Source organism: Myxocyprinus asiaticus, chromosome 46 (assembly GCF_019703515.2).
Source record: "Myxocyprinus asiaticus isolate MX2 ecotype Aquarium Trade chromosome 46, UBuf_Myxa_2, whole genome shotgun sequence".
NCBI lineage: Eukaryota > Metazoa > Chordata > Actinopteri > Cypriniformes > Catostomidae > Myxocyprinus > Myxocyprinus asiaticus.
This window is the reverse complement of record NC_059389.1, coordinates 18,024,118-18,043,187: the sequence shown is the minus strand read 5'-3', so window position 1 is coordinate 18,043,187 and position 19,070 is coordinate 18,024,118. Positions and strand designations below refer to the sequence as shown.

General features: G+C 37.1%; 1 protein-coding gene across 4 annotated transcripts in view; it reads left to right on the top strand.

Moving 5' to 3' along the window:
- Positions 1 to 19,070, top strand: part of LOC127436053 (calcium-dependent secretion activator 2-like) — a 225,334-nt gene that overhangs the window by 86,425 nt on the left and 119,839 nt on the right. For all 4 annotated transcript variants that reach the window (XM_051689966.1, XM_051689965.1, XM_051689964.1 and 1 more), the window contains exons 4-6: positions 9,892 to 9,972; positions 10,360 to 10,590; positions 10,933 to 11,054. In XM_051689966.1, the coding sequence (XP_051545926.1) occupies positions 9,892 to 9,972; positions 10,360 to 10,590; positions 10,933 to 11,054 (434 nt within the window). The remainder of the gene's footprint in view (positions 1 to 9,891; positions 9,973 to 10,359; positions 10,591 to 10,932; positions 11,055 to 19,070) is intronic.

Sequence of the window (19,070 nt, the reverse complement as noted above, 5' to 3'; positions counted from 1 at the left end):
AAGTTGAGATTGATAGTAAAAAAAAAGGACTTAAATATTTATCTGTTTTTCACACACACGTATCTTATTGCTTCTGAAGACATGGATTTAACCACTGGAGTCTTATTGATTACTTTTTTGCTGCCTTTATGGGCTTTTGGAACTTCAAAGTTCTGGCCACCATTCACTTGCATTGTGAGGACCTGCAGAGCTGAAATATCCTCCAAAAAACTTTGTTTGTGTTCTGCAGAAGAAAGTAATACACATCTGGGATGGCATGAAGGTGAGTAAATGATTAGAATATTTTCATTTTGGGTGAACAATTCCTTTAAAAGCAAATCATTAAAAATAAATTAAATTTAAAAAATCCAAAGCACGAGAACTCGTGGAGTTGGAATGGAATATTAAAAGTGTCGAGGCAGAGCTGAAGCACAGAATGTCATCTGATGGCCTCAGAGAACTGACCCGATTAAAATACAGATATAATACTATTTTGTCGTGGAAGGTGGAGTTTTGGCTATTCAGGGCAAGATAGTCATACTTTGATTCGGGGGACAAAGCAGGGAAGCTTTTGGCTAGATATATAAAGCAGAGAGACCATTCCCTCAGTGAAATCTACTGGTGGTTACATTTTTACCTCGGCCATTGATATTAATAATGCTTTTAAAGAATTCTATCTTGATCTCTATTGCTCCACGTCTTCGTCTACTGATGAAGATATTAGAAACTTTGTGGAACCATTAGAACTCCCTAAACTGACGACTGAGCAAAAAAACTCTCTTGAATCTTGACCTTGGAGAAGCTTAGCGAGGTAATTAAGGCCTTGCCTACAGGCAAGGTTCCGGGGCCAGATGGCTTTGCTGCTGAGTTTTTTTTTTAGATCTTATGCTACAGAACTGGCTCCACTTTTGTTAGAAGTTTATACGGAATCATTAAAGAATGGAAAGCTTCTGCCAACCATGACACAAGCCCGGATCAGTCTGATTCTTAAAAAGGACAAAGATCCAAGCGAGTGTAAGAGTTACCATCCAATTTCCCTGATCCAGCTAGACGTTAAAATATTGTCAAAAATTTGGGCTAACCGATTAAGTAAAGTTATGATGTCTCTTATACATATAGATCAGGTGGGGTTTATTTGGGGCCACAGCTCTTCTGATAACATTAGGCATTTCATCAATATCATGTGGTCAGTGGCAAATGATCAGACTCCGGTCGCTGCCATTTCACTTGATGCCGAAAAGGTGTTTGATATGGTAGAATGGTATTATCTCTTTAAGATTTTGGAAATAGACGGGTTCGGGAATACTTTTATTGGATAGATTAAGTTACTTTATAGACACCCGGTAGCAGCGGTACAAACAAATTGATTATTTTCAGATTATTTTACTCTGTAAAGGGGTACCCGGCAGGGTTGCCCTCATTATTGTTCTGTCTTGCCCTGGAACCATTAGCAGCTGCGATAAGAAAGGAAGATGATTTTCCAGGGGTGGTGGCGGGTGGTATGGCGCATAAGCTTTTGCTTTACGCAGATGATATCTTATTATTCATCTCCGACACTACTAGATCTATGCCTTGCCTCCACAGAATTATTAATTCCTTTTCTAAGTTCTCGGGATACAGAGTCAATTGGACTAAATCCAAAGCTTTGTCTCTGACAGCGTACTGTCCAGTAACGGCTTTTCAGCCGGGTGCCTTCCAGTGGCCCAAACAGGGCATTAAGTATTTGTGCATTTTATTCCCAGCAAATTTGTGTGATTTAATCAGAGTTAATTTTGACCCTTTAATAAAAAGGTTTTCGAGTGATGTGGGCAGGTGGACTTCATTACATTTATCTATGATTGGGAAGGTTAATGTTATTAAAATGAATTGTATTCCAAAATTCAACTACCTGCTACAATCTCTCCCTGTAGATGTCCCCCTCTTTTATTTCAAGCAATATGATAGCATAGTGAAGTCCTTCATTTGGAATGGTAAGCGTCCCAGATTACATTTTAATAAGTTACATTAGGCCGATTGACAAAGGTGGGCTAGGCCTACCCAAGATTTTGTTTTATTATTATGCATTCGGTCTCAGACGTTTGGTATAACATTTTGCTCATTGGTCGCTTCCATTTGAGAGAGCCCCTCCCTGGTTTTGTATTGAACAGGAAGTTCTTGCCCCTATTTTGCCACTGCAAAGCCTCTCTATTAAACTAACCAGAGAAGTTAAGTTACACCCTGTTATCTCGCATTTGCACGCGGTATGAACAAAAGTTTCCAGAGTGTTTAATTCAGACATTTATTTAAATGTTGCCTTGAGCATATGGCTGAACCCAAAATGATGTATTAATATGTCCTCTTTCTGCTGGTCAGAGTAGATTGTGAGGGAGTTTAATACGCTATATGAGAGTGGAGAGTTGAGATCCTTTTGAAAATATGGTTCAACATTTTAGGATTCCCATATCTCAGTTTTTAGGTATTTACAGTTGCGCCACCTGCTCTGTACTATTTTTGGGAGTAGCATACACCCCCTAAAGCGGCAGATACTCTGGGAGTGGTGATTACTGCTTTTGGAAAAGGTCATGAGTCATCAGTGTATTACTCCCTGTTAATTCAGAGTCTGGGGGATGGAGCTTCAACTTCTCTTAAGAGATTATGGGAGAAAGATTTAAACTTGGTATTGGAGGAGGGATTGTGGGCTAGGATTCTAAAAAACATCACGTCTACATCTAGAGATGCAAGGGTGCGTCTGATGCAATTTAAGGTTTTACAAAGAGTCTGTTGGACCCCCTCTAGATCGTATAGGCTTGGTCTTAAAAACACACCCACCTGCTGGCAATGCCAGTCAGAATATGGGGACACAACCCAAGTTTTTTGGGGATGTGTCAAGATCCAAGAATTTTCAGGGGGAGGGGTTTAATGTTTGTAATTGATTCTGTATTTTATGTTGTGTTTGTTTGTCTTATGAATGGAATCAATAAAAATTGTTAATAACAGAAAGACATTAGATTACCAGACCTTAGAGATGATTAGGATATTAAATGCTACTTGCAGTCTGCTCTGGGAATAACACTGTGTCCATTTCAGTGGAACTTTCTGTAATTCACAGAGTGCAACAAGTGAAGCTGAAGTAATATCTGATTGGCTGTAATAGTCTACAGGTCTAACCTTATCTTAATTAAATGACAAATTTTTTGCAATGTGCACTCAGTCGTATAGCTCACTGTGTAAATAGCATGCTGAAAGCAAACACAGGAGTTATTAGACACTAATTAGTTATAAATAAGCTATGAATGTTGCTGATTATTAGTTTTCTTCAAAGGCCTTAATTACCTGTCAGAAATGGAAATGTTAATTCTTAATCAGTGACCAGTTTCTAAATATATGTTTCATTTGGTTCCCATGGAACGATCTTTTAATTATCATCCATTTCCACATCCATTGCACGGCATGTATACCGCAATTTTCTATTTCTGTGGAAATATTTTTCAAACTTGACAGATATGAAGACCATACATTTTTTAAACGAACATTTAATCAAACCCATGGGGTATGTTCAGGGGTGGAAAGTGTTCTGAAAAATAATACTCAATAAAAGTACTGTTACTTCTTAAAAATTTTTGTTTGAGTAGAGTAAAAGTACCTGTCTTAACTACTCAAGAGTAAAAGGGTAGCTCATTTAAAAGTACTCATGAGTAGTGAGTATTGAGTACTGAGTTGCGAAAGCTATGCCCCTTTATAATAAAAACTCGATGCTGCAATTTAAAAATGTAGCACACATACCATAATTTACATTCCCTTTTATGGCTGTTTGCCAGAAAGAATAAAAAATATAGGTATTTTATAGGTGTTTGTGATTGACAACTTTTAAAATACATCACTTATCTATGATATTGTAAACACTACATTAATCTGATTTTTAAAAAAAATAAATAAATAAAAGGGCGATATGATTACAGAAATTAAAAGATGAAAAGTTATTTTCAGTATCATAATGTATGAAACAATTACATTAAAATCAGTTTATGTGTAGGGTCTAAATTTTCCTTAATGCCGACTGAGAGAGTTATTGTTGCGCATAAAACATGTTCAAAACAATGCAAGGAATGCAAAAAAAAAAAAAAAAAACACTAAAAAAGCAGGGTCACTTGGCACGTCATTTCCCGCACAATAGAGGCGGTAGAGCAGTTGTTTGGTACAGGGGCCACATCAGGATTTAAAGGAATAATTCATACAAAAATGAAAATTCTTTCATCATTTACTCACCCTCATGCCATCCCAGATGTGTATGACTTTCTTCTGCTGAACACAAATGAAGATATTTAGAAGAATATCTCAGCTCTTTTGGTCCATACAATGCAAGTGAATGGGTGCCAAAATTTTGATGCTCCAAAAAGCACACAAGTCAGCAAAAAAGTAGCCTAATCCTTGTGACTCCAGTGGTTAAATCCATATCTTCAGAAGAGATATGATAGGCTGGGTGAGAAACAGATCAATATTTAACTAAATTTTTACTATTAATTCTCCTCCCTGCTCAGTCAATCTCCACTTTAACTTTCACTTTCTTCTTCTTTTTTTTTTTTTTTTCTTTTTTTTTGGTGATTCACATTATTCATGCATATCACCATCTACTGGGCAGGGAGAAGAATTTCTAGCAAAAATGGACTTAAATATTGATCTGTTTCTCACCCACATCTATCATATACTTATGAAGTCATGGATTAAACCACTGGAGTCATATGGATTACTTTTGTGCTGCCTTTATGTGCTTTTTGGAGCGTCAAACATTTGGCATCCATTCACTTGTATTGTATGGACCTACAGAGCTGAAATATTCTTCTAAAAATCTTCATTTGTGTTCTGCTGAAGAAAGAAAGTCATACACATCTGGGATGGCATGAGGGTGAGTAAATGATAAGAGAATTTTCATTTTTGAATGAACTATTTCTTTAAGTAGCACATGGGGAAATACAATGATCCACATTCTTTTATTTTAAGCCCAGCAATAGATGTGTTCTCATTCTAATGCATGATGCACAATTTTCTGAAGTTTGTGACTAATGGAATATTCTGCCTGAAGAATTGCTCTACAAAGGTTGATACTTTTCTATCAGGCATTAGAAAAAACTTGATAAAGGCTAAGCATAATTATAAATTATTTTATTATCTCTACTTTCCTGGTCATTTATTATACAAAATTAACAATTCTTCTCTACATCAGGGGTCGGTATTATTAAAAAACTAACAATATTATTAAAAATGTCATTGCTTTATCCTATCACATTAATACTTTTAAAGCTACTCAAGTTATTCAACCAAAAGTAGTGAGTGGTTTTCTCGTTTCCTTGTTATCGTTGTTTGATTAATAGCCTTTTTATGACATAGCCTACTAGACGGTGCTCAATTCGGTTACATGCACAATTCAAGTCCGACATTTTTATGTAAATATGCTTTTTGTCCCACTGTTTACGTTCACTTTAGACCAAACCGACTGCGTTTACATTAATGCCTCACCAAGACAGGCATTGGCAGAATTATAAAGTGTATTTGACCATTTAGGCGCGTACCAAACATTAACCACCTGTCAATCAAACAGCACGCAGCTACAGACGTCAGGAAATAAAAAGTCAATCTTTTATATTTTATCTAGGTCTTGCTATCGTGATCGATGTAATGAACACCCCTGGTCTAGATGTAGAACATAGGCTAAATATAGAAAATTACTCAAAAGTTTATCATCGATATCGAGGACATCTCTATTTTATTTCTATTTTTTTCAGATAAACATCAAGATTGTTTTATCGCCCAGCCCTATTGATAACATTGCCTTAATATCTCACATCAACCCAATAATCTGAGTGATAGATAGCTAAATTACAGGCTACATTATAGACACAGAATCTAGTAAGCAGAAATATGAAATTTACCTCCATATGTTTCTTCAAATTAGAGGCAGGATTAATGCTGATATCTGGCTTGAGCAAGTTAAACTCACATGACACAGTCAAGCAATTGGCCATTTTCACTGCGAAAAGCCCTTTCAGGTGCGGCCGTGATGTTTAGGTGTTTGAGGCATCCTCCACATCCATAACAGCTGGTGCTCGATCTACAGCTGCCATTCAAGTTTTTTACGTGTGATTTGATTTGATGGGAGTCACTAGACTCTCCCTAGACAATCATGTTGATAGATAAAAATAAAATCAGGACAGGGAAGTAGCGAACACAGACGGTGGGAAAATAGCTCATTAAAAGAACAGTTACAGCACTTAAAATGTACTCAAGTAAAAGTAAAAGTAAAAGTATGCAATTTTTAAACTACTTAAAGTACAATTCCTGGGAAAAACTACTTAATTACAGTAACGTGAGTATTTGTAATTCATTACATTACACCCCTGGGTATGTTTATGTGTAGTCTATGCGTAAGAAAAACACATGATCATTTGATCATTTCCCACCCTATTCTTGACCTTTGTTGTTGATAGAATCATTAGGTATGCTATTAGTGGATTTTAACAGCAGTTTTCTTTTCAGTCATGAGCCCTACGGTGCTCTCATTACTTCCTGTGGAGCTTTTCATGACAGCACTGTTTCAGAGGCACACTTTCTTGAACAGCGTTTACCCCCTTTACATTTGCGAGACGCAGCTAACTGCATCATTATGACCTTACGCCCTCCCATATGTCCTCCCATATGAAACCGGACTAGTGCTGGCTGACACGGGCCTTCATCTGGTCTGCTATCTCCCACACATTTCTTCAGTGAGATTTAGAGGTGGTTTGTGGATTTGCATATGTTAATAGACTGAGTCGATAATGAACGCTGATGTGATGGGAGCAGTAGATTGACTCGGAGGCACAAGGCAACAAAGCGTGGCAAACATACCGGCCTCATTACAAAGACAGTCCTCGCTGATGAAGCACTGCTTCACTAAAACAATATCATTATAAAACAAGATTTGTACATTTTCTGTGGAAAAAGTGAGTGTTGCTTGCCAGTGCAAAAGTGCATGGTTGCTAATGTGTTTTGAGTGGTTTCTTACTTGTGCAAATCAAAACAGCCCACAACAAAAAGGGTTTTCACATCAGGCTTGTCTGGCGGATGACACGCAACACCCTTAAATTTGAAATGGCCCCACAATTTGTCGTAATTACAGGTGGAAAACTTCCTGATTTGTGGGGTGTGGCAATTAAAGATTTGTAGCGAAAGTAAATTGGTATTGGTCATAATTAAATTTTATTAGTAAACCACAACTGTATAATGTTATCTTTTTTTAATTGTTGTACTGTTGAAGAATATTCATAAATCTTGCCAGTTTATGAGGCAACATGCTTGTATGACACAACTACATTTGCCATCATGCACGAGGATGATAAAATACGTAAAGCTCAATGAGTGCGTTTAAACTTGCTTAAAGGGATAGTTCAACCAAAAATGAAAATTCTCTCATCATTTACTCACCCTCGTGCCATCCCAGATGTGTAGGATTTTCTGTCTTCTGCTGAACACAAATTAAGATTTTTAGAAGATATCTGGTCACACTTTATATTAGGTGGCCTTAACTACTATGTACTAACATTTAATACATAAAAGACTATGTATTAACTGTGTAACTACATGTTGTTCTGCAAAATTCCCACATTTGTATGTACATAATAAGTACGTTGTATCAAATAGTTTAGTACATAGTAGTTAAGGCCACCTAATACAAAGTGGGTCTGAATATCTCAGCTCTGTAGATCCTTACAATGCAAGTGAATGGTGACCTGAACTTTGATGGTCCAAAAAGCACATAAAGACAGCATAAAAGTTATCCATAAGACTCCAGTGGTTAAATATATTTCTTCATAAGCGATTATGATAGGTGTGGGTGAGAAACAGATCAAAATTCAAGAGCTTTTTCTCATGATATTGAATCGATACTATAGAGCCATGTAACGACTATTTGTGTATTCATATCATGTAAACACACAACAAAGTTGGCAAACTGTTACTTCCAAATCAATTTAATGATCTTACCAAGAGACAAAAATGGGATGTTTTCAGCTACATGCTCTTCATCAGACATCAGTATATAACTGAAATATACCCAAATTAATTTGAATTGAAATTGATTTGTAATCTAATCAAATTATGATATTGTAATGTATCGTGATTGTATTGTGAGGTGCCAGGCGATACCCAGCCCTAATGTAAACGTACTCAATTACATGTCGCATTTGTGCTGTAAAGGATGTTTGTTTCAATAAGTGAAAACGAGAGAAATAAATATAAAATTACCCAGCATGTCCATCATCACATCTTAATTAAGACTTCCAAGCTAGTAAGTATAAACATTTCAGGAGGACTTGAAGGCGGCATAAGTCTTGATTTTTTTTTTTTTTTTGCCTGTGTTAACGGCCATCAGACAAAAGCAAGTCCAGCTGCTTAATAATGTATAGCACATAAGGATGCTGACTACCATCCCTGGAGTTGCAAGTTCGAATCCAGGGCGTGCTGAGTGACTCCAGCCATGCTTCCTAAGTAACAAGTTGGCCCGGTTGCTAGGGTGGGTAGAGTCACGTTGGGGTAACCTCCTCGTGGTCGCTATAATGTGGTTCTCGCTCTTGGTGGGGCGCATGGTGAGTTGTGCATGGATGCCGCGGAGAATAGCGTGAAGCCTCCACATGTGCTACATCTCCGCGGTAATGCGCTCAACAAGCCATGTGATAAGATGCGTGGATTGACAGTCTCAGATGTGGAGGCATTCATCCTCCGCCACCCGGATTGAGGTGAGTCACTACGCCACCATGAGGACTTGGAGCACATTGGGAATTGGGTATTCCAAATTGGGAAAAAAATAAAATAAAAATAATAATAATGTATAGCATACCTCTCCTCAACAAGCTGCACAATTTTACATCTAATTCAGTCCCTCCAGGATTTTGCGAATGATTGCACATTCATGCATTTTCTGTATTGTTTGTCGCTTTAAAGTTTTTCCAGCAAAGACTGTGAATCTGAGGTAATCTTATCACTTCTCTCCATATTTGACTGCATCAAACGCTCCAAAAACTTAAGTCACACCCAGCTGCGGAACCATATGCCACAGCAGTTTCAAAACATCAGCACCAGGAAAGCAGATTCACTAGGACCAAAGTTTATAGCAGGTGTTAACTAATTTGTGAAGTTGTTTACTTGTTAACTGCATAGATGCATTGTCTTTAATGTTTTTGAAATTTGTATTGATTGTCATTACTTAGGGGGGATATTGTATTTGTCATTTGTTTGGCAAATTAGGGCTTTTGCCTTAGCAGCCACCATGTGCAGAGTACATGTAAGAAAACACAATTTATAACTTTCTGTGCGAGCTAGTATGGTGGACTTGGTGCAGTAATAGTGCAGTGTGAAATCGGAGCGGAGCCGCCCAACTGCCGCCGCAGGGAAAAGAGCTTATCAAGTGGAAACAGTGCTAGGATGGGGGTGGTGTGTGTTTGTGTGTGTGTGTGTGTGTGTGTGTGTGTGTGTGTAAGAGAGATTTCCCACTCATATAGTGGAAACCCTGCCTTGTCAACATGCCAGCACTGCTGTGTGGGTGTGTTTGTGTATTTCTTTGTGTACAGTATGTGTGTGTGTATGTGTTTGTGTTTGCATGAGCAATCACACTCTAAAAAGTGTGGGAATGCCAGACCTGATTAATAAACAGATAAAGATATTAAATAAAATATTAAATATTAAAAGTCTTCATGATCTTATATTGTCACAGTATGGCCGTCCAAGTACCACCATTGCTTCATGAGGTTCAAAAGAGTTTACATGACTAATCATGGTAGTTATTAAGCCCCTCTTAGCCATCTTTTCACTGCAGTCAGCTTTGATCTATCAAGATCTACCTGTGGGTAATGGGTTTAGTAAACCGTGTCAGATAGATAAGCTTTGTCTTCTGTTTCTGTGCAGCTGGACAATGTGGATGAGCAAGCGGCACAGATCCGCAGAGAGCTGGATGGGAGACTGCAGCTGGCTGAGAAAATAGCTAGAGTAAGACACCATCACCTGTCTGTGACTGTGATATCAGTGTTAGTGTTCATTTTTACAGTGTCTTACTGTGAGAATGGATCTCTGCCATAACACCCGCAGATTACTGCTAGAAGAATGGGACTACGCAAGTATTTTTTTTTCTTTAAAACTGAAGTGTAATTTTTTTTCAATGTTAAATTACCTAAAATACTCCTATCCCAGGTTAATGTAAGCCAATTCTAAGTTGATGTTCTCTGAAAGCTGACCCCACAAGAAAGAAAAAATACATTTTTGAAAAGTATCGTCCACCATCAAAACGTACAAAGGAATTATTATTGTACTTAAAATTGTACTTAAAATTGTTATTATACATTCTGAGTGTTCAGTGTTTTCCACTGCGTTCGATAGGAGAGAAAGTTCCCAAAGTTTATATCCAAAGACATGGAGATGATGTATGTGGAGGAGCTCAGGTCTTCAGTTAACCTTCTGATGGCTAACCTGGAGAGCCAGCCTGTGGCCAAAGACTTCAAGCCCAAAATCAAGCCCAAACTCACACCCATGAACAGTTTCCTGGACATCTGCGATGAGAACGACTTGCCTCTTTCCAAATCTGACGTAGTGCTCTCATTTACTCTGGAGGTAGAGATATTACTGTATTAAGATGCTATCTATGCTTAACAATCAAGATCTAAGGCTGAAGTTTTCATTTATCTTTTACATACTGTATATCGCATTACATATATCACTGCTCATTTGGATGGTTGAGCAAATAGTCTAAAACAGTAATCACATTAATTTATCTGGAATAAAGCATACGTTTTCATTTATGCCCTTCTGTTTATCTATTTATATCCGTTGATTTTTTTTTTAAAACAATTGTCCTTACGTGACATCACCTAATAAATGTCTGCATGAAGCACAACACAACTTCGCTAAATGTCATCTGAAGCCTGATCATGTTGTTTTGTGCCTGATGCTCAGATCGTAATCATAGAAGTGCAGGGGCTGAAATCAGTTGCTCCTAACCGGATTGTGTACTGCACTATGGAGGTGGAGGGAGGAGAGAAGCTGCAGACGGATCAGGCCGAGGCCTCCAGACCACAGTGAGTATAGAATACACAAAGATAAAGAATAAAAGCTTTTAAAGCTCGAATATAGTGTATATATTATATAATGTAAATATAGTTATACCATGACACTGTGGAATGCTTGATTCTGATTCTGATACGAAGTAGTTCCAGATCTTTTGACCTACGAACTAAATTACTTTTAATATTTATGGATGCACTCTCTCTCTCTCTCTCTCTCCTCTCTCTCCCTCTCTCAGACTCACACACACACAGACCTGAAAAACTTTACCACCTTGGGTGTGCATTCATTTTCAATAATTCAACAAATGGTCATCAATTATTCCTTGATTATATTTTTTAATGTTGGAGTCTGGTTTTATAGCATAGGTTGGGGAAAGAGGGTTATTTAAAAACTTTATTTTAAAACAGGTTAACAAATTCAAAGGGCAATCCACAAACAGGGTCAGACAAGAGTCCTAAATCCAATATCATACCCAATTTTATATTGTAAAGGAACATAAAGTATAAGGTCAAAAAAAAAGGAAAAGCAATTCTGGCATAGCTAAACTCATAAAGATGGACTGCATGAACTGTTCCATTTATAGGTTAGTATGGAATGGAAACATGAGAAACCAAACAGTCTGAATGCAATAAAGTTAAGCTAGTATTCTGGTATGGGCTCCCCCTGGTGGGTGTTTGGTAGCTGGCTGATCAGCCACAAATGCAAGTTCATTTTATTGTCAGCTCACCATGGATTGCTTTGACATTACAGACATATTGAATAGATTACGTGGATATTTATATATAGTATAAACTATTTTATAAATATATTTTATTCTATTTTATACTATTTAAACTATATATAGTTTATGTATGTGTATATACATACATATGTGTAAGTGATGTGTAAGAGTAGCTAGATTTATGAATTTTCATTCATCCCTGTGACATTAAAGATTTGAGCCAGCAGGTGGCGTCAAAAGACCGTCTTGTTTGTGCTATGAGTGAGTTGAGCTGACGTTGACAATCTGTTTTGTCTCTGTGCGCAAATTTCTTTAAAGGCATCTGGAACTGTCTCTCACTCCATGATAGCTCGAATTACTACTACACTATGGCTGAGAAATAGATTTAAACTAACAGCTTCAGCATCACTGCCAAACACAGGTGAGAGTTGTGTCAGATGAAGTAATCGAACACCCTCAGGGCGCCTACCTGATACAAGTTTCAGAGTTGGGAGAAGATGTAAACTTTCAACATAGTGGAGGAGAGAACGCTTTTTGTGTCAGTGTCAAAATAAGAGTTCCCCAAGAAATATACAAGAATGAATGTTTTCTCTCTGACAACAAAACACTTGAACGTGAGTGAAATACTTGTAGAATAATCAGATAGCACATATGGCAGCATCACTCTACGATTGGCGCGGATTACTATCACACTACAGCTGAGGAATATAGCTGAAGAATTTAACAGACACAAGGAATAACATGCTCACTTTCTCTCTCTCTCTCTCTCTCTCTCTCTCTTATACACACACACACGTCCTTGTTTCTCTAATAACTTGTTAGAAACATACAAGCTGTCGTTACTAGTTCTAAAGTGTAGTTTTCAAATTAGTAACGGATCCTTGGGCACATCTTATGAACTAGCAACGGCAGATCCCGAATCTGTGGAGTAACAATCTACATATTGAATCTATATATCGACACTATATTTATACTTACAGTGTGCCAGTCCCACAATCCTTTTACAGACAGAAGGTCACTGCTCTAGTTTTTCAAAAAGTACTTCTATATAATACTGAACTACAGACTTGTTTTGAATGTCTCAGACTTGCTTTTTATCTTCAAAACTTGAGCATGAAATCTCTCTTATCTCATCAGTTCCCAGTAGCATACTGACTTGTTTTTACACAGCGGACACATTGAAAATATGCCAGCCTAGCAGCTCTGAAGTGTAGATGCGTCTCAGTCACACTTTTGAATTGAGACCGCCACTCTTTATGTAAGAGACCGTGACTGGTTGCCTGAATGCAGACTGGTCATCGTTAGGCTTTATTTACTGCTTATTAAAGTGTTGCGTAATGTTGTGACCTTAAATTTATATCTGGGTCCTTTCCAATCCATATCATATCTGCACAAATGATGCATTTGACCTGGATTGAGCAGCGTGTCCAAACCACACTACTGATTGGGTAAACAGTGAGCTCCGAGACTCATTCTGAGCAATAACTGGATCACACATAGTCTGGAATAGTTTTTGTTGTTTGTTTTTTTTGTGTTTTTTTTTTTTGCTATAATGTTGAATAGGAGGAACTGGATTGTAATGGGTTTTATTACATTGTTTTCTTAGGAGCATAGACAGTAATTGCAATCAATACGTCTCATTTTTGAATTTCTTGTTGATTTTTTGTGTATAGGTTTGTACATTAGTTAAATATGTTCTTGTGGTTATGGCAACATTTCTTGCTGATTTCTTACAGAACTTCATACTAAACAATACAATACTATTTTTGTTACATGTTTTACTTTTTTACATTTAAGTATCATTTATTACACACAAAAAACCTCAGTTGTGAATGTTTACAGTAACTCCAACTACAGGCTGTTATACGAACACCTAGTAATCCTACTTATTTAACTCTCACAAACTTTAACTAAATAAAAAAACATGGTAATAATTCTGGTTCATTTTCGAGTAGCATGGTAATAGCAAAACTTACAAGTTGGTAAATACTTTTCAGACCATTTTAGTGCAGTTTGATTGCTTAACTGACCTGGACCGATTACTTCTGTGACCAGGTAAGTGCATGAATATATTGAAGAGTATTTCAGATTCTTCAGAATCACTTTTGCCACCTGGAGATTGAGTATAGGAATGACATGACAAGGAGGAAGAATTCATAAAATCTAGACAAGCTTCCTCACTTTTGGTGAAATGTGAGTGGCCTTTAAGAATGTCATGTGGAGCTCTGAGTGGATACTGTAAACGAATCAGGACACACTCATTTACCCAGCCATTTAGCAATATATGCAGAATGGATGCAAGGAATGTAGAGTGGATTATTAGAATGCAAACAGCATGAGTTGAATGCCTCTCGTAACTTTGAGTGTAATAAGAAACTGTGAATTTAAAGTGGGAATCCAATACCATTTTATGTCCTGAATTGACTCTTCAATATATAATAAATTAAGGTCCATGATATGACATGTAGATACATGTATTGTAATATGAAGGGCTTCCCCAAACCACACTTACAGAGTGGACAGAATAAGTAAGGAACCGTTCACACAGGGCAAGCTCTTGCATTTAAAACAGCTAAACGGAGTGCAAGTGAATAGAACAGAATGCACGCATTTTTTCGAAGCTGAACTAGTTTTTGAAGATAACAATTCACTCATTACACTTGGCGCTATAAAGCATGTCGAGACGGCCAAAAATATCCTTCTGAATGTTTACGTAGGCCAAGAATGAAAAAATATAGCAGGCGTTCAATCATTGGCGTGTGAGTTAATTTCAGTGTGTTTATTATGCCGTCACATGCTGGAGTCATGTGGTTAAATCAGATAATCTCACATTAATTAGCAACCTTTATTTCTTCAAGGGGTCATACCATGAAATATTAAATTTTTCTTGGTCTTTTGAAATAACAGTTTAATGAATGGTGCAAACATGCTGTACTGCAAGTTTTAATACTGAAAACAACCTCCTCAGTTTGAAAAAAAAAAAAATTCCTTTTGAAATTAGGAATTAAGAAAGAAATACTGTTTGTGTGGTACATTTTAGCACAGATTGTATTTTGAACCTGTTACAATGTAATGCAGGATTTGAACCTGGTTTTGAAGTATGTGGAAGTGGCAACTGTATTGGACCTGACAGCAAACCAGCAACCCATATGTAAACATGTTTATTTTACATGCAAAGAGGTTAGCCAATCATAACAGGGGGTGTTTACATAAAAGCCTTAATGTAAAGTAGCTACAAATGAAATTATTTATTTTATTTTTATTTATTTGCCTAACTTTGAATGCTGTTTTTTTTAAAAGATACAGTAGTTTCTCTCCCAGAACTGTAGTTCTAAGATCCACTTCACAACAGCTCTCCAGAGACCTAACAGAACTTTTAAAATGATTATTATTTTCAATTTTGTACATTTTTTTGACATTATTTACTGTCACAACGAGCATGTTGCAAACAAAACAATTGTACTGGTTTTTAATTGTTTTTTGTTAGGTGCTGATGCTAACTGTTGTTTGGATGCCTTGGCAACAGGTCACTTAAGATATTGTCCACCCTCCTTGCTTTGGGTATTCAGAGAGCCTCTAGGTAGTGCGAGGTCAGCTTGAGACCAATAACAAAAACACGCCTCCAAAAATATCTACCCACTGATGGAGCTCCCCAAGGCTGTTTTGGGCTCTAAACAATGCCAGTCAGAGTGAAGAAGACACGATCTCTTGTCTGTCTGTCTCTGGCAACAGCTGTATCCAAAATTCAGTCTATGAAAAGAAACAATAACAACCTGTGGGTGCTGGACACCCAGTCAGGAATCACACAGAAGCCCAGACTAGGGATGTGCAAAAGTACTTTTTTTTTTTTTTTAATTGACTAGCCAGTTGGTTGCCCCAAGGAAACCCTGCATAATTAGGCTGGTTTCATGTTTTCCTGGCTCCAATAGCAATATATAATGCATATACAGTATATACACTGGCGGCCAAAGGTTTGGAATAGTGCTGGGTTCGAGTCCACCTTAGTCGAGTCCGAGTCAAGTCCGAGTCATTAAACAATTGAGTCAGAGTCCAAAAGGGGCCGAGTCAGACTCAAGACCGAGTCCATAACAAGCCAAGTCCAAGTCCGAATGAATCTGTTCATGAATCTGAATTCAAATTGTAACTGTAAACTCAACATCAATATTTTTTAATCTTATTTTAACTTTCACAACTAAGAAAACACAATTGTCAATATAAATGTAAAAACACCTCTATATTTTTTTAGTTTCCCGCTGAACAAACTTCAAAGTGGTTTCAGAATGAATGCATATGCTTTAGGTGTATGAAGACAAAACTATCCTTCAACACACTTCTTATTACGTTCTGTTGAGATTTCAGTTATCTGTATGCTTTTCCCCTCCACTCAAACACAGACTAAAGAAAGTGAAAGCTGCGTTAGTCATTACAACCAAGAGTTATTATTGTTTCGAATTTTAATTTTGTTTTTTTATTTCTAATTTATTTTTAATTTGTCCTTTCAATTTAGTTTAGTTTTATCTAAAATGATCCCTTTCTAAATAAATAATATATACTGAGATTTCTTTTTTGTCTCTATCTGCCAACTGGTTTGGGAAAATAATGAGTCAACACAGTAGTAATTAGCACTCGACTGACAGGACGACATAGAGTGCGAGCGCTAAGCGCATGACGTCATTGCCTTGGTAACCAGATCCATTTCAGCTGATTTGCTGAAGACTAGAATGAATGTATCGTCAAATCAACGTGCGACGCAACAATTTATTTTCTTCTCTACAAACGATACCAGAGACAATAGCGAGAAGCACAATGAGGAGATTTAATTTAAGAAGAAAAAAATCAGTGACCCTACCAAAGACCAGGACTGTCCTGTGTAATAAAACGGGACGTCTGGTCACCCAATCTATAATTAAATTATAAACAAAACATTTTGCTGCCCGGAATAACTTCATATTTCATTGTGCATTTTATTGTGGAAAAAACTGTAAAAGAACATTTTAAGCAGCTCGTCAATGCTTTTAAAATAGAAAATCAATAATAAATAGGTGCTCTTTATCTGTTTAGAGTTGCAGTCTGCTTTAGAAATAAAAACATTTTTCCCGACTATTTAAAAAGTTACAGTTAATTCATCAAGGATCAGTTTAAGTTGACAACACTGTGTGGACCGCAAGAGACTACAGATGCCTACATGTGTGAATACATTATGCCTAAAAAGACTTAATAGCCCAATATTAATAATATTTTTCAGAATTTTTATTTTTATATGTTGTTATAGTAAACTGTGAGAGACATGATGTGGGTGACTTGATTTAATAAAGTTCTTAACCACGACAAACCACAATGCGAGCACCATCTTGGCTGCACAAACACTGCGTGCGATTTTACCAGTTGTTAGGTCCTGTGCCATGCAAAACTGCCTTGTAGTTTCTAGTACATTGGCTACAAACCTGTCTTTATGTGTTCGTTGTGCCAGCCACCTCAGTAATCGATGTTATACAGCAGTCTCCGTAGTAACATTCAAGCGTATTGGTTGACTGAGTGTGGCACTCTGCAGGTGTATTTGCTCAATACGGTGAAACAAACTCTTGCTACGTCTACGACATCAGGGGGTGCTACAACTGCTTGCAGACAAAGTGTCCATTCATTTCTGTTTCGTTATTTTTATTTATTTATTTTGTTCATTGCATCACAAATCAAATGCCATGGACTCTGAAAAAAATCCTGAGTCCCAAAGGCTCGAGTCCGAGTCAAGTCAGAGTAAAAATGCATCCGAGTCCGTGACAAGTCCAAGTCCATTAAAATTGGACTCATGACTCGGACTACGAACTCGAGTACCCCAACTCTAGTTTGGAATAATGTACAGATTTTGCTGTTTTGGAAGGAAATTGGTCTTTTAATTCACCAAAGTGGCATTCAACTGATCACAAAGTATAGTCAGGACATTACTGATGTAAAAAACAGCACCATCACTATTTGACACAAAGTCATTTTTGATCAAATCTAGACAGGCCCCATTTCCAGCAGCCATCACTCCAACACCTTATCCTTGATTAATCATGCTAAATTGCTAATTTGGTACTAGAAAATCACTTGCCAATATATCAAACTCTGCTGAAAGTTGTTTGGTTCGTTAAATGAAGCTTAATATTGTCTTTGTGTTTGTTTTTGAGTTGCCACAGTATGCAATAGACTGGCATGTCTTAAGGTCAATATTAGGTCAAAATTGGCAAAAAAGAAACAGCTTTCTCTAGAAACTCATCAGTCAATCATTGTTTTGAGGAATGAAGGCTATACAATGCTTGAAATTGCCAAAACACTGAAGATTTCATACAAAGGTGTACACTACAGTCTTCAAAGACTAAAGACAACTGGCTCTAACAAGGACAGAAAGAGATGTGGAAGGCCAGATATACAACTAAACAAGAGGATAGTACATCAGAGTCTCTAGTTTGAGAAATAGATACCTCACATGTCCTCAGCTGACAGCTTCATTGAATTCTACCCGCTCAACACCAGTTTCATGTACAACAGTAAAGAGAAGACTCAGGGGTGCAGGCCTTATGGGAATAATTGCAAAGAAAATCCACTTTTGAAACAGAAAAAGAAAAAGAAAAGTTAGAGTGGGCAAAGAAACACAGACATTGCACAACAGATAATTGGAAAAGAGTGTTATGGATCTCAACCCCATTGAGCTTTTGTGGGATCAGCTAGACTGTAAGGTGCGTGAGAAGTGCCCAACAAGACAGCCACATCTATGGCAAGTGCTACAGGAAGCGTGGGGTGAAATGTCACCCGAGTATCTGGACAAACTGACAGCTAGAATGCCAAGGATCTGCAAAGCTGTCATTGCTGCACGTGGAGGATTTTTTTATGAGAACTCTTTGAAGTAGTTTAAGAAGTTGTAATAGTCATTTTTCACATTATTAATGTCCTGACTATACACTGTGATCAGTTGAATGCCACTTTGGTGAATAAAAGTACCAATTTCTTTCCATAAGTGCAAAATCTGTACATTATTCCAAACTTCTGGCTGCCTGTGTGTGTGTGTGTGTGTGTGTGTGTGTGTATATATATATATATATATATATATATATATATATATATATATATATACACACACACACACACACACACACACTACCGGTCAAAAGTTTTGAAACACTCATTCTTTATTATTTATGTATTTATTTATTTATTTTCCACATTTTAGAATAATAGTAAAGTCATCACAACTATGGAATAATAGAAATGGAAATATGGGAATTATGTTGTGACTAAACAAAATCCAAAATAAATCAAAACTGTGTTA